The 14,879-nt window shown below is 49.8% G+C and overlaps 7 protein-coding genes across 7 annotated transcripts; 4 read left to right on the top strand and 3 right to left on the bottom strand.

The window, feature by feature from the left end:
• Positions 1 to 110: 110 nt before the first annotated feature.
• BDV37DRAFT_21293 (uncharacterized protein) lies at positions 111 to 1,779 on the top strand. Its single transcript, XM_032080040.1, has 4 exons — positions 111 to 230; positions 282 to 330; positions 380 to 1,427; positions 1,483 to 1,779. The coding sequence occupies exons 1-4, from the start codon at positions 188 to 190 to the stop codon at positions 1,675 to 1,677; spliced, it is 1,335 nt and encodes a 444-aa protein (XP_031936114.1). The 5' UTR covers positions 111 to 187; the 3' UTR covers positions 1,678 to 1,779.
• Positions 1,780 to 3,047, bottom strand: BDV37DRAFT_21290 (uncharacterized protein). Its single transcript, XM_032080039.1, has 2 exons — positions 2,793 to 3,047; positions 1,780 to 2,743 (listed from the first exon to the last, which is right to left on the bottom strand). The coding sequence occupies exons 1-2, from the start codon at positions 2,885 to 2,887 to the stop codon at positions 1,882 to 1,884; spliced, it is 957 nt and encodes a 318-aa protein (XP_031936113.1). The 5' UTR covers positions 2,888 to 3,047; the 3' UTR covers positions 1,780 to 1,881.
• BDV37DRAFT_21271 (hemolysin III family protein) lies at positions 2,965 to 4,381 on the top strand. The gene has a single exon (XM_032080037.1). The coding sequence runs from the start codon at positions 3,241 to 3,243 to the stop codon at positions 4,195 to 4,197; it is 957 nt and encodes a 318-aa protein (XP_031936112.1). The 5' UTR covers positions 2,965 to 3,240; the 3' UTR covers positions 4,198 to 4,381.
• A 190-nt stretch (positions 4,382 to 4,571) lies between these two features.
• BDV37DRAFT_275814 (uncharacterized protein) lies at positions 4,572 to 4,931 on the bottom strand (the record flags this gene model as incomplete). The annotated part of the gene is made up of 3 exons (XM_032085455.1): positions 4,572 to 4,610; positions 4,646 to 4,794; positions 4,883 to 4,931. The coding sequence occupies 3 exons, from the start codon at positions 4,929 to 4,931 to the stop codon at positions 4,572 to 4,574; spliced, it is 237 nt and encodes a 78-aa protein (XP_031936111.1).
• A 304-nt stretch (positions 4,932 to 5,235) lies between these two features.
• On the top strand, positions 5,236 to 7,957 carry BDV37DRAFT_275813 (3-oxoacyl-reductase; the record flags this gene model as incomplete). Its single annotated transcript, XM_032085454.1, has 6 exons — positions 5,236 to 5,571; positions 5,630 to 6,343; positions 6,676 to 6,841; positions 7,016 to 7,203; positions 7,330 to 7,481; positions 7,576 to 7,957. The coding sequence occupies 6 exons, from the start codon at positions 5,236 to 5,238 to the stop codon at positions 7,955 to 7,957; spliced, it is 1,938 nt and encodes a 645-aa protein (XP_031936110.1).
• A 1,287-nt stretch (positions 7,958 to 9,244) lies between these two features.
• On the bottom strand, positions 9,245 to 11,209 carry BDV37DRAFT_21234 (serine/threonine-protein kinase). The gene is made up of 2 exons (XM_032080034.1): positions 10,248 to 11,209; positions 9,245 to 10,155 (listed from the first exon to the last, which is right to left on the bottom strand). Exons 1-2 carry the CDS (start codon positions 10,870 to 10,872, stop codon positions 9,515 to 9,517), a joined length of 1,266 nt encoding a protein of 421 aa, XP_031936109.1. The 5' UTR covers positions 10,873 to 11,209; the 3' UTR covers positions 9,245 to 9,514.
• Positions 11,210 to 13,101: 1,892 nt separating this feature from the next.
• On the top strand, positions 13,102 to 13,931 carry BDV37DRAFT_21222 (uncharacterized protein). Its single transcript, XM_032080029.1, has one exon. The coding sequence runs from the start codon at positions 13,259 to 13,261 to the stop codon at positions 13,718 to 13,720; it is 462 nt and encodes a 153-aa protein (XP_031936108.1). The 5' UTR covers positions 13,102 to 13,258; the 3' UTR covers positions 13,721 to 13,931.
• The last annotated feature ends 948 nt before the right edge of the window (positions 13,932 to 14,879 follow it).

The following is a 14,879-nucleotide window of genomic DNA, read 5'->3' as shown; positions in this document are numbered from 1 at the left end:
GGCAGAATTCAGGCACCATATGTATCGATTTGCCCGTTATCACCGATAACTACTACTAGCAATGAAAGCTCCCCAATGAGGTATTAGTTGGGACTGTAACCAACACTCTCAGGACCGAGTCGATCAAATAGGTCCTTGTACTAGCTGCACTTCATCTTGGTTACTAGGATCTGAACACAGTGCAAACATGGATCCTACTAGTCCCAAGCACAACCGCAATATTTCCAGGTGTAAGAACAATCAATAGACGCAGCATCAAGATTGTCGACTGACGTTTCCAGCAGCACGGCCCCGTAGCTCTACCAAAGGCCCACTAGATGATCCGAATGAGTAAGCTATAACAGGACACTCAGCAGAAAATCATGCTGACCCCAACCAGTCCACTGAATGCAGAGGTTGCACTTCAGCCCCAGAATACAGCAGACGCTGGCGGCTACACTGGGGCTTCATTCACTGAATTAGATCCATTAGCACCGGATGATTTACCACAAACTTTGGAGAAAGATCTTTCGTTCCTTCTCCGATACGATATTTATCATTCCCTCTCTCAGGTTGACATTCCGCATACTTTGCGGTCTGAGTTCATTGGCCTCACATCCGAAGAGTCCCTGTCTTCATGCCTCAGCACTCTTGAGAGGCTGCTGGCTGAAGGGCACTTCCTGCTTGCAGCCTATCTTTCGGGAACGATCTTGACCTCCTCTTTGATTTCGTCCAGTGATATAAGGATGATTTTCTCGCTTTTCTACACACGATTAGCATGTCTGGAACTATCTGGAAATACTATCATTGCAGCACAAGAATCAAAAGCGCTAGAGGACCTGAGCTCCACTTTCTATTATGTGGACCAGGCTCCCGCGACGTCCGATGTAGAAAACGAAGAGAGCCACACAAATTACCCTCGTCATATTGTGCCGTGGCCGCTACGTGTTCTCGCTGTCAGACTCCAGAGCATTGGGTTTGGTGATTCACGCAGGGGCATTGGTGGTCTATATGAGATTGGACTAGAAGCGCGGAGAGAGATCATGCGGCCAGACCTGAGTTCGGCGGAACGAAGTATATGGAAGGAGAGACTCGCCGACCTTGGAATTCGAAGTGTAAATGCATTGATTGAAATGGGTGATCTCAGTACTGCCAGAAGGTCTCTGCACAATCTGCAAACATCAGGGTCGGATGAAACCAACAAGCTAAGAAAGGCGCTCCTTTTCCTTCTGATTGGCGATATCGATGCAGCGAAGCAACTTTCCGGTGAATCAGACGAAGCAGGAATTTCCATATCTAAGCCACTTCTGAGCATGGCTGAGGGCCGCTACGATGATGCAGTGGCAGAATGGCAAGCTCTTTTAGACGGTGGTTCCCAAGGGGCCGATACAGCCATAATATCCCAAAACATGGCAGTATGTCTACTGTACACAGGGCGGTTAAATAAGGTACTCTTGGCCTTTACTTACTGGTGCATTGGAAACTGGCTAATAACAGTTACAGGCCCGTCAAATCCTGGAGTCATTGGTGCATGGAGGACAATCTTTTGGCGGTCTTATCTTTAACCTGTCAACAGTCTACGAGCTCTGTTCAGACAAGTCCGGGCAGTTGAAGGCCGGACTTGTAGACCTTATTGCCAAGGAACCTGCCACAGGACACACCAACTTGGATCGACCCAATGCAGATTTCAAACTGTGAAGCGTAGGGAGCATATATCGGCGAAGATTCACAGGGCAGAATGGCACTTTACCGGATCAGTACGCTATGGTTGATCTAATATATTAACGTTCATCTATTTTTTTCTATCAGCATTGAAAACCAGACGCCATGTGCTCCAGCCTGAACGCAGTATAACGATATGACACGAGAATTAAAGACATAAAGCTTCGTTATAGACAGTCGTTACGCATTTCCCTTACTTGATGCAAGAACTGATTGAGGCTTCGGTTTCGGCTTTCGGATGATAATCTTGTCACCCTCTTTCTGCCAGCCAAGTTTCTCTGTCTCTACCAGCTTATCCCACGTCCAGCGGTTATCTCCTGTGCAGCCTTCTGTGATCCACTGCACTCCGACATTGAGGTAGGCGCTACCAACAGCCTTGAGTGCATGTCTCCGAACTCGATCTTCAGCCCAGTTCATTAACACGCGAACGGAGGAATCCACTTCTTTTCGGACCTGCCAGAATACGACCCAGTTATCATGCGCTAAGGCTGTTAAAACACGGTCAATTGCGGGCGACTGAAACGCATGTTCGCGGCGCGCTTTCGCGCGCAGCTCGAAAGCGGCGACCAAATCATCCTGTCGGCAGGCGTAATCAAGGATTAGATACGAAATGAGATCTTTCAACTCCGACTCGGGTAACGGGTGAGAAGGCGAGTGTAGTTTCTCGAGTAGGTAGCGGAGAGAGGGGAAATATGACGGAGGATGCTTGGCTTGAATGGATATTTTGACCGAGAAGACATGGACACGCTGGGAGAATGAGACTGGTATTGTGGACGCAGTGGCTAGAACCGCTTCACGAAGCTTACGGAGGGAAAGAAGAAGGGTGGACAGTTCGGTAGATGCGGAAAGACTATGGATCTTGGTCTGCTTTTCTTTCGACTGGGGAAGAGCCGCCGGGGGGTTCTTCGTGGCATCGCCGGACGCACTTGTGGGAAGAGATGACCACGCTGCATCTAAATCTTCCGAGTGGCGAGCACAAAACGCCATGTATCGTTCGACGATTTTGGAGAAATAGTCATTCTGGGCTTTATGGTCCAGCAATCTAGGAAAGTCAGTCCCCTACATGTGACGACCCCACCAGAATGGCATACTTGCGATCGCCTTTGGAAACGAATCCCACCGTTTCCAAGGAATCCACCGCCACGGGCTTCAATCGGCTCGCAGGCCTCTTCCCGCGTTGTGACATGGCTGGACTGTTTGGTATGCAGTGGGGAGTGAAATTGCGTCATGAAGCTATCGACATAAAGTTGATAAACACATGAAATGCGGGAAAGGCCGGCGGGTGTTTGCTCAGTTTGTCCCGTTCCCCCAACAGACGTTCTCATACTATCGGATCCATCGTGTTAGTCCATCCCAACGTTTGCTTCAACCACAACAACCTTGCTTTTGGCTGTGGGGATTTCTGTCTTTTTAAATAGCTAGGCGTGCCGTTTTTTTCTTCTGTTCTCTTATGTACCTGGTTTTAGTTCCACCTCGAGCTTAGTAATCTTTCCACTACCCTCTGATTCATCCGTCTTTTCTGCATCCTGCATGTGAATTATGCCGAGTCGCCAACGCCGCCCCACTGAGAAGGCTGAAGAGCCAAAAGCCAGTACACCTGCAGCAATGGCAGCTACAGTCATGGAGCAGCCGCCTCGGGTCCTCAAGAAACTTCTGCACTGGAACGACTTGCCTCATTGGCAACGCGACAACCATCACATCCATAGCGGATATCGACCAGCCTCGTTCTCGTTCCTGGTCTCTTTCCAATCGCTGACATACATACACAATGAGACGGTTAATATATATACGCATCTACTGCCATCGTTGCTGGCTGTCCCCGGGGCAATCTTGCTTCATCGCGTTCTAGCACCTCGTTGCGAGACGGCTACCCAGGCTGACATCATTAGCTTCGCCTGCTTCTTTGCGGGAGCTGCTGTGTGTCTGGGGATGTCTGCGACGTACCATACTATTTCGAACCACTCGCCGACTGTTGCGCGCATAGGAAATACCCTTGATTACGCTGGTATCGTAGCTCTGATTGTGGGCAGTTTCGTCCCTAGTGTATACTATGGGTTCTATTGTGAGCCTGGACTGCAACGACTATATTGGACAATGATCTGCAGCATTGGGATTGGCTGTGTGTTTGTTTCGATTATGCCCCAGTTTCGGACTCCCCGGTGGCGGCCATTCCGCGCCGCCATGTTTGTTGGCATGGGCCTATCAGCGGTGGTTCCCGTCATCCACGGGCTACGGATGTATGGGGTGGAACAGATGACGCGCCAGATAGGGCTCGGGTGGCTGCTACTTCAGGGATTCTTGTATATCCTGGGAGCTGGGATCTACGCCGCTCGGGTCCCCGAACGTCTGCGACCGGGCCAGTTCGATCTTTGGGGCAGTTCGCATCAGATCTTTCATGTGCTGGTGGTGTGTGCTGCTGTGGCTCATCTGACTGGGCTACTGAGGGCATTTGACTACAGACACAGTGGGATTGCCGAGAGCTGCTCCTGGCACTGACTGGGTGATCCGCCGAGGCAACCGCCGGATCACACGAGCAGCGACAGGTTACAGTTAACCATGTAGCAATAATCCAATCCGATGTAATTGACGCGATGTGATGTGATGCTGACTGCTGGCGTGCAAATACGAGATGTGTCTAACCCACCCCCTTGCTGACTACCACGGCAGCTTAGCTTCCCAGCACATGGGACGAGGGGGTTTGGGAGGAATAAAAATTGTCGAGGGCAGAATAAAAAGGGGGCGAGGAAGAGGTTGATTCTTGGACCAGACAAGAAGGTTCCCGCGAAAGTTGCATGTTCACCGCTCACTTCACCGGCCTTTTTAAGATGTGGACGGGCAAATAGACCTCCAGTTTTGGCTCGATTTACAGCTCACATGGTGTGTGCTGGCCTGCATACGCTGAGCACTTGCTCAACAGTAAATGCTTTTCACCATTGGGTGCTACGTCAGACAGGAGTGCTTCGCTCTCGCAAAGGCTGTTTCTGATGGATAAACTTATTTGGCCTCGATGGCCCCACAGTTTTTTCCCACAATGTCGCACCTGAGCTTGTTGCCAGACTCTGTGCTTGGAAGCCCAGAGCCAAGTGGCTACCGCTGACAGTCTCCTATAAGGATCCATTGGTGGTGGCCAAGCATCTGGCATTTGCCTTTTCGGATCCGTAAGATTTGGGGTCAGTTGGACCGCTGCGAGCGCCAGCCCTCAGAGTGGCCACGCTGGTTGGCATCTCCATGCCAGTGTGGATCAGATGAAGTCGCCAGGTTTCACAACGGCTGACTTCATATGCGGTTCCCGTCGGTTCAAAAATCCTGATACGAAACTGGGTTTCCAACCATTCTCCTGGGATATATAGCAGTGTTTAGGCGATATTTGTCTGATATTGTCGTGGTTACTATTGTTAATTTCGGTCAAATGATCCAGTGCTGAATATACTGGAGGTTTTAAATTGACAGCCATTGGTACAAAATCTTTATACTAATTGGGGCTGCCGGACTACAACTTCACTGTGAAGTCTCACCCACTCTCTCAGGTACTAAATGCTTGCGGGATCCGAAAACCCCCCGAGTAATGGTGGAGATGGCCCCAAGCTCCGGGCCGCTTGCGAGAATTGTCGACAATCCAAGGTCAAATGCAACCTAGGCGGAAAGAATACTTGCATCCGCTGTCTCCGGCATGGGTTGCCATGTCGGTACCGGGTTGCCAATCGGTCTGGTAAGCCGAAGGGCAGCAAAAACCGAGCTACATTGAGGAAACTAGGACAGCTTCAGGAAACGTCGGCAGTTCAAGTCTCCGGGAGGAGCTCGAAACGCAGGACTCTTCAAGCCACCGAGCCACCGCGTGCGGAACAGGAGTTGAATAGAAGTGATAGTGAGGTTCGTTTCTTTCCTCCTGCTATGGTTGTAGCATGGAGCTAAGTCGTGGTGAATCTAGACGCGAGAACCCAGTCAACAGCTCACAGACAGTCCTCTAAGTCAAACTAGTACAGCCAATACATGTCTGCTGCTAAGTGAGTCGCCGGCGGACTACGCGACTTCGTATAGGGATCCGCTACCCGATTCGACGCATGCGGCTTCCATGTCGCCCACGTTTCTCCAGAAAGAGTTTATCACAAAAGGATTAACGAGCTTCCCACTTGCCGTACATATCCCCAACGTCCTACAGCCCGTATGCGACTGTGGTGAGACGATAGAGTTCCATGCGAACACTCTACAACATATTGTGGCTGACCCAATCCATACGCGATTTGATCAGGGCCTGCAGGCTGTCAAGGAGGCGCTGTCGGTCTGTCGAAGGTTCCTGCAGTGCCACAGCTGCCACAAGGATAACACGCACGTGCTGATATCCGTAACGACACTGGGATTGGCACTACAGCTGTTCAATTACTGGATATCCTACCAATGCGCTGCGCACGTCTGCACGAGCAACGACGAAGTCGGGTACGGCGCGTATGAATTGGGGCCCGAGGAGACGCGACGAGTGCGCCGCGTGCTCATCCGAGGCCGACTCCAACAGTGTAAGGAGGTGGTGGCATCGCTCAAAGGAACAATCGAGCTGTCCAGCGCAGACCTAGAGGGGACCTGGCTGCAGCAGGTCATCCGCGGATACGAAGGAACGGTGGAAGCCTATCTGCAACCGATGGGCTGCGTTTGCATTTAAACACATGAACAACACTGTAATTATTTATTTCTCAGGATACCAATTAATGCACTCTGATATTTTTTTATTCCTTCCCATCCTCGATCTATGTATGTCCATACATACATACATACAAAGAAGGCATGTCGGCACTCGGCTGCAACCACGGGCCTCGGCAAGCCTAACTCTATATCCAAAGGTTGTGCATCATCCCCGACAACACCCCTCATAACGTTACCCTGCAATACCCCGTATAAGAACCACTTCCACTCCACCAATCTACCCTTTCCACCACAGCTACCCGAACACCAACAAAAAGAAAACGAAGAAAAGACACCAAGATGGCCCACCGTCTCTCCCAGATCTCCTCCCACCTCAACTACCCCCAAGGCCTCCTCGCCAATCAAGTCGCCATCATCACCGGCGGTGGCCAGGGCATCGGCGCCGAGACCGCGAAGTTATTCGCCAATGAAGGCGCCAAAGTCGTCATTGCTGATATCGATGCTGGTATGTTTCCCTTCCCCCCTCCTCTTTCCTGCCTATACATATACATCATCACCCATACACACAATTATAAATATAGAACTAGCCACATAAACAAACCACCAAGAAAAAAAAAACAATGAAATAAAAAAAAAGAAAAGAAAAGAAAAAGGACAAGATACTAAAGCAAACATACAGAAAAAGCCACAAACACAGCCAACGCCATCAACGCCGCGGGCCCGAACCGGGCCATCGCCGTCACGGGGGATATTCTCGATGATGCATATATCGAGTCGTTGGTGAAGAAGGCGGCTGAGTTCGGGAATGGCAAGATTCATGTCATTGTTAATAATGCGGGGTTTACGTGGGATGGGGTGATTCATAAGGTTTGTTCCTCTCTTTTTTACTTTCTTTCTTTATATATATATATATTCATATTTATATATCATGTGCGGGCTGGGTGGTATGTTTGGATTTTATATGTATGGTGTTGCTAATATGGTCTATTCTAGATTACGGATAAACAATGGGATACTATGCTGGCTGTGCACAATACGGCGCCGTTTAAGCTGGTGCGTGCTGCGGCCAAGTATTTCCGGGTGAAGGATGGCGAGCCGCGGGTGATCATTAACATCAGCAGTACGAGTGGGATTCATGGGAATGCGTATGTATTCTTTCTTTCTTTTTTTATTATTGTCTTTCTTATGGTCTTTTTTTTAAGTCACCATGGTGGTAGCTTTTTTACTGATGATATGCAGAGGCCAGGCTAACTACGCCCTCGCCAAGGCCGGAGTGGTTGGACTCACCAAGACCATCGCCAAAGAATGGGGTCCCGCGTTTGGGGTCCGGTCGAACACCATTGCCTTTGGCCATGTGCAGACCCGCCTGACGGCAGCCAAGGAGAAGGGCGCGTTCATTACCACGCCAGACGGCACCAAGGTGGCGCTGGGCATTCCCGGGAAGCAGCTGGAGTCGCGCAAGGGCGGCGCGGGCGAGCAGAAGCAGACATACCCGGATATCCCGTTGGGAAGACCGGCCTCGCCCGAGGAGGCGGCGAAGTCTGTCCTGGCCGTGGCTAGTCCCCTGTTCTCGTACGTGACGGGTGAGACGATTCGGGTTACTGGTGGCAGGAACATGTAGTGCCTTGAATTGATTAGTTATCCGGGAGTTTTATATATACTTCACCATGAGGTTGGCACCGATGAAAGCTTTCTCGGCTAGTTCGACCCCGACGGGTGGTATATTATTCGCTGTGGATAAGTAGAGATCACGATGACGTGGATCATAATAATACATCGGTATAAGGAATAGTATATACATACATAAGACTAAAGAGAAATCCATGGCCTGTGCGAGCCCGCACGAGCCCGTCAGACGCCGTCTGATAAAAATAGAAGCCGTTGAAATGACACAAGTCCTCAAGGGCCAGGGTACCTCGGTCAAAACAATCTCCGTTTCAGAATGAAGCTTCACCTGGCGGAGCTGCCTGTAAGCGCCGGACCCACCGTGAACTCAGGACTGAGATAACGCATCAAGTGTCATCGCCCGCCAACGAAGAATGGTTGCAAGGGTGGCCATGCCACGCAAGCCCAGGGTGCCTGGGCCCGCCATGTCAAAGTGCAATAAGATCGGCTGCCTCTAGAGCAGGAATAAACGCACAAACAAACAAAAGTCTAAGTTCACCGCATCATAGCGGACACCTTATTTCCGGTGGATACTCAATTAAAAATAAAAAAAAGTAGAGGGAGACGAAATTGAAAAATGAGAGGTCGGTAGTAGAAAAGAAAGAAGTGAACGAAGAGATCGCGGTCGTCATATCTCTATTTATAGCGCTGTATCCACGCTTCACTCTGGTTCTACCCCTTCTGGTCGGCCCATGTGCGGACGACCTGGGTGAACTCTCGTATGGCTATCTCAAATATCTCCATCAGAGGGGAACCGAACAGATCTGGGTGCGACATATCGAACCAACGGATCAAAAGCTATGTACCAGTAGATCGAAACGAAAAGATCAAAAACGAGATCAAGAGCGGAGAGTCATTTCTCCCCGGCTCCCAGGTATCATCGAGAAAAAAAAAGAGTGAAAGTGTAACCAAAGTATCCAAGCGGCCCTCCACAAACTCCGTGCAAACAGGAAACAATGCAATGCTGTCTTGATCCAGGGGTATTTTCTTTTCTTCTTTCAATGCCAAGGTGAGAAACAACAAGAAGGATCAAGGGAAGTGAACGCCAACAGTCAACCATCATGACAGCAAGTGTATCATAAAAGCCCACAAATCCCACCCAAAACGAGAGCAATGTATCACAGACAAGGAAACAAAATAAGAATAAACATATTACTAATAAAACAGAATCGACGTTTCCGACATCCAACAAAACCTCACGGAGCGAGTTGGCGGAAACCGTTCCAAGAAGGCAACTCCGGCACACCGGCCATTATCCAGCGGGCAATGATCCGGGTATTATCCACAAATCCAGGAAAGGGTCCAAATGAAAGAAATTAAGGCATATGTTCAAAAAAACCTGCTCTCCCAGGCTTTCTGCGCCGTGAAATAATACACTTGTCGCTTCAGAAATGCAAGGCGATATAACCCAGAAATAGTCGAAGGAATGTTTTGAGTGTATCCCTGGGAAATCGAAAGGTATTGCCGTTAAATCATAAACCTGCGTTAAATAGTTTTTTGAAGGAACCACTGCTTAGTAGGCAGGGACTGGGATAGGGTGTGGGAAAGGCATCAGCAGCGGCTCAACGAAGTCACTGCACGTGATCGAGTCCGTTGGCGCGAAGATGTTCTTGCAATCGGCCTCGCAGTCCAGTCCCACGGAAGACATCGACGAGACACTATCTACGTCGGGGTAGCCTTCTGTGAACGAGGACGCATCCGACACCGCCGACTGCAACGAGTCGGAGTAGTGAGAGGAGCCAGAAGACACGGAGGACTGCGAATCATAGACATCCGAGGGGATGTGGTGCACAGGGACCTGTGGGTGATTGACAAAGTCGACCGGCATTGGGCCGTTGATGGAAACCCAGGGGGGAATGGTAAACTGCGGGCATTCCAGGATCATGGTGCGCAACTCCGGGATGGTGATCCTCTTTCTTGGGTCGCACTCGAAGATGCGGCTCAGGATACAGATCATCTCATCGGTCAAAGGAAGAATAGACTTGAGGAAGTGCGGATCCTTCAGGTAGGCCCGGAATGTGGAATCCTCAGGAGAGGCGCGCTTCCAGGGGTTGCGGCCACAGGTCAGGTTGACCAAGATTACGCCCAGACTCCAGACATCATTGGGAGCGGATTCATACCATGACATTGGGCGGGGATTTGGTTGCTGACATTCTTTATGTTGCAGGCCAACTGTTAGCCACTGATCTCGATCGGCGACGACAAAGGAGGGGGGATTCAAGGAGGGAGGGAAAGGGGTGGCGTACCTGGTGACATGTAGAAAGTCGACCCGCAACCAAAATCCGATGTACAGGCATCCGTGGTAGCAAGGCCGAAGTCAGCTAGCTTGACGGTCAACCCCTGGTCGGTCACCAGGATGTTTTCCGGCTTGAGATCCCGGTGGTAGATTCCAATGTTATGGCAGTACTGAACAGCATCCAGAATTTGAAGGAACACCCGCCTGACCAAGGGGTCATTGTGCACAAAGTTGCCTTTCTCCGTGATACTGGAGAACAGGTCACCTTCGGGGCAGAACTCGATGACTACATAGGTGCAGTCGACGGAATCCATTATGCGGACCAAGGAAACCACATTGGGGTGTTGACTGGCCATATGGTGCAACTTGATCTCACGCTGTTGAAACTTGAGCTGGCGCGGATCCAGGCCAGCTTTGTTGAGGGCCTTGACCGCATACATCAGATTGGTATGGATGTCAATGGCCGTGTAGACGACCCCGTAAGCACCTACTCCCAGGATTCCCCTCAACTCCAGCCGGTTGGCCAAGAGCAGTCCCAAACGGTCTTCCGGTGCATAACAGCGGGTGATAGGCGGAGAAGGCGGAGGGGTGGGGAGCATTGGAGGATACATGCTCAACGGAGTTGGAGCAAGCATGAGGGCAGCGGGAGTGAAGGGGATAAGATAAGGGTGACAAAGATGATCAAGTGGATCCCAGGAGACCAGAACGAGGGAACTCTCTCCGTCCGGGTGGAAGAGAGAGGGTTTGATCAAAGGATGTAAGGGATAGAAAGTCGGTGATCCGGGTTAAGAATGGTCCTGTAGAATCCAGTAGGGACGGGTTTTAAACATCCAAAACCAGTATTTATATAGCACACGGAACAAGAAGAAGTCGCCTTAAGGATCCATCAAGGGAATGGAGACGCCTGTCAACGGGAAGAGTAATGCAGGTCCTATGGGGAAATCCAAGTGGCGAGGTTGATCCAGTTGTAGATCTTGATGTCTCTTTTTTTTGGCAGTGGCCGTTGTAGTAGTAGTAGTAGTAGTAGTAGTAGTAGTAGTAGTAGTAGTAAGTAGACGCGGGTAGTTGTGGCAACGTTCAGGATGTTGCACAGCCCAGAGACTTTTTTTAGTTTTTTATAGTATCAATGTCCAACACCAGTACGGTAGGTAGTCCAGCAAACCAGGGAGGTTGGTATTGGAGGCGGACCGTGGTGGCCAGCGGATAGATATAAATGTGGCCGACAAGTACCGACCGTCTTGTATTATGTAGGGATAGTTGCAGATTGCGATGGATGGATGGATAGTTAAGGGGGGTTTGTCCGGGCTGAGTCAGAAAGGGAATGAAACGCACGAGAACAGTGAACAAATCAAACTAAAACCAAAAAGTAGACAGATTAAAACGGTGATATGAAGGGGGGAGGAGGCGGGAGGGACAGAAGAGGGAGAGGTAGAGGGAGAGAGAGAGAGTTGGATGGGGAGAGCGAGAAGAAGTAAGTATGAAGAACAAGAGGACAATAGCGATAAGGAGAGTGGAGGGAACGTAAAGTGTGTAGGGGAAATGGGAAAATCCCAATAAAAATAATAAATAATAATAATAATAATAATAATAATATTTTTTTTTTTTAAAAAAAAAAAAAAATTATTTATTTATTTTTAAAACCAAGTGATTTTTAATTATTATTTTTTTAGTTAGTGATTTTATTTTAATTGTTTTAATACTAGATCCCCCCCCAAAGGCTAAAAATCCGTCAGCAAGAAGAAATGAAATACGTGGGCGAAAGAGACACTCGTGGGTCATTCGAGTTTGGTCCAGAGTGGCCACCACAACAACCACTACGACCACAACCACCACCCACCACCGGTCGAAAATTACCTCAGACGGGTTTTGCCTCATAAGAAGAGGATCATAGTCGAATCAGAAACAGGAAACAGCCGGCCACTCATGATTCGGAACGAATCAATCACCCCTTTGCCCCCCCTTTTATGTAACTTCTCCGTTACATGTTAAGCATGCAAGATGGCCGGATGACGCTGATTGGGAACGACGGCGACCCACGGAGAGGGGCTAGCAAGATGTATGATGCGAAGACTAGTGAGAGGGTTCGGCTACAAATAGGAAAGGAGGGGAACGGACCATCTCCACCGACAAGGCCGGGGCCCTTTCATGCATCCAACCAACGACCGAAGGCGAGACACTGATGGCTTGGAACGCTGGTTCTGGGGCGTGGTGGGCGAAGACTCTCTCCATCATCTCCATCTCCCATCTTCCGAAGCTCCTCTCCGGAAGCATCCATCCAAAAAAGGTTCATTAACCCCTTCCGACACGAACGAACCATATTACGGAACTATACGGAGTTGATATAGTTACCTGACTCAGATCGTAATCACCGACGCCATGATCGAGACAAAAAGGAGGCAAGATGTGATTAGACTAATTAATGATATGCCCACAGTGGATCGCTTGGATGAGTCAACCCTACATGAATCCTGCCGACATACATACATACATATGTATACATTACATCTGGGGTGGAGGAGAATACCAGAAGCCCAAAAAGGGAAAATTTCTACATTTTACAATCTTATACGGAGTACAAGTTTACCATTGTTGCCTTGTCGGTCACAAGGCAAGGATGTTTAAGAATTTGGAAGGTATGGAAGGCAACGGTAAGACTAGTTCGTACCCTGCCGAGTGGCCCAGTGGCCCCAGTGGCTGTACTTGTTGATCGACTGCGGTAAGAGCTGGTAGCATACTAGCATGCTAGCAGTCACGTTGATTTGCTGCCTGGGGAATGGGGACCACCACTTTACGTAGGCGGAGCTGTTCTGTTTTTGCCAATGTGATGGAATGGTGGGGTCTTTTTCTTTTTTTCTTCCCTTCGTCAGGATTCGGGCCTAAGCCATGAATCACTTGGTTAGGTAGGAGAGCGAGGCGGTGTGGGAGCGGAAGTGTGACAGGCCTGTCGCAGTTGCAGATTTTGGTTTCTGTTGCTCAATCGCTGGTCCGAGCGCATTGGCTGAACCCGGAAGGGGATGGAAGATGAATCCGCCTGGAGAACGCCCTGATTGGAAAGTGTCACCTGGACCTGAAGGCGGCAAATTTGGATTGTCAACGATGGGTCGTCTAAAGGTTCCATCGTCTGGTCTTCTTTTTCTGGACGGTCGAGATTCCGATCTGACGGAAGAACGTCCATCCTTTCCTTTAGCGCCCCCCACACACAACCTCGCCAACCCCCCTTTCGGAACAATTTATGATTTCATGGGAGAACAAAGCCATGAAACTCTGTTTACTGAACCGGTGGTCATAGTGAGAAAGGTGACAATGAGGCTGGGAGGGGCGCCCGCCTTGACCCCACAGCCTTTGGACTCTATTGATGAGGAACATGGACGAAACGGTTTGTTTTGCCTCACTGACCGACTCAATGAAAGCCAAAAGCGATGTGCAACCCGAAGTAACCACCCACGGATGGGGTACGACGATGGAACCCATAGGGTACCTTGACAGCCTGTTAACCTTTCCTCTCCCGGTAGCCTGTCGTCCGGGAACCTATTCATTCTCAGTGCCAAACGAGACAAGAGGGAGAGAGAGAGAGAGAACGAGGGAAACGACACAAGAGTGCCAGCTCATCTCATGGCTCCACTGCCGAAAGTAACTTGCTCAAGATGGATAACTTTCAATCTAGACCTCGGGGAAGGGGGGAAGTGTCCCAGATTGATCGATAGCCTCGACCACAACAAACATCGTCCGTCACCTATCAAGCCCCTCCCAGGCCATGACAGGGCCAGCAATCCGGACGGGAAAGGTTGGTCAGGGGGGATGTTCGACCAGAGGACCGTTGACTAATGACCTGTAATCGGCCAGAAACGGTAGTCTCTCGAACATGGGTTGGAAATTGGCGCTTAAATTCTACTCGTAGTTCGATATGATGCTGACTACATCGCGAGGCGTTTTCTGTTTTGCCTTGTCTTCCTTTCCCCCGTCGCCCATGGACTACGTAGTAAGAATATCAACCGAGAGGATCCAACGCTACCAAGTATGTATGTACCACCTACAAGTCACTCTTGCCTCTCTCTCTAATTTCGCTGTGATAGCGGAACATTTCCACTTCTTCTTTCCATGGACTCCACCTAGAATGATTAAGTAGTTAGACACAACACACCGCTTGTCGCAGAAACCTTATAAAATATACACAGATAATTAATGCCCCGTTTAGCATAAATTAGGCCCCTAAAGGCGCAGTCCAATGGCGAGCGCGCAGGACGAGTAAGAAAAGTCAAGAAGTGAGGCAAGTTCATCAAGCCCAATGACCGCGGATCTTCATCCACTTCGAGAACATCGAGTGACAGCCCCGGCGGCCGGTGATTGGCTGCTCTGCGCTGCCACGTTTGCCGTTCCAAAAAAAGTTCCAAGTTTCCTGTGGGCGGTGGGGATTGGTCGGTGAGATCCAGAAAGTAAGGCGGTCCGTGGCTCCTGTTTCTGTGTCGCGCGGCTGCACGGGCCAGAAAAGCACACGCACTCAGCTTAAGTTCTAACACTTCATCTCATGTTCAATATCAATCAATGCTCAACCTGGTCATGGTCCCCCCGTCCACCGACTGACTTTCGGTGGTTTGGTCCACTCGATTTCATGATAGACGGATGCATTCCTATATTGGAATCA

Source organism: Aspergillus pseudonomiae, assembly GCF_009193645.1.
Source record: "Aspergillus pseudonomiae strain CBS 119388 unplaced genomic scaffold BDV37scaffold_111, whole genome shotgun sequence".
NCBI lineage: Eukaryota > Fungi > Ascomycota > Eurotiomycetes > Eurotiales > Aspergillaceae > Aspergillus > Aspergillus pseudonomiae.
This window is presented reverse-complemented; position numbering and strand designations above follow the sequence as displayed.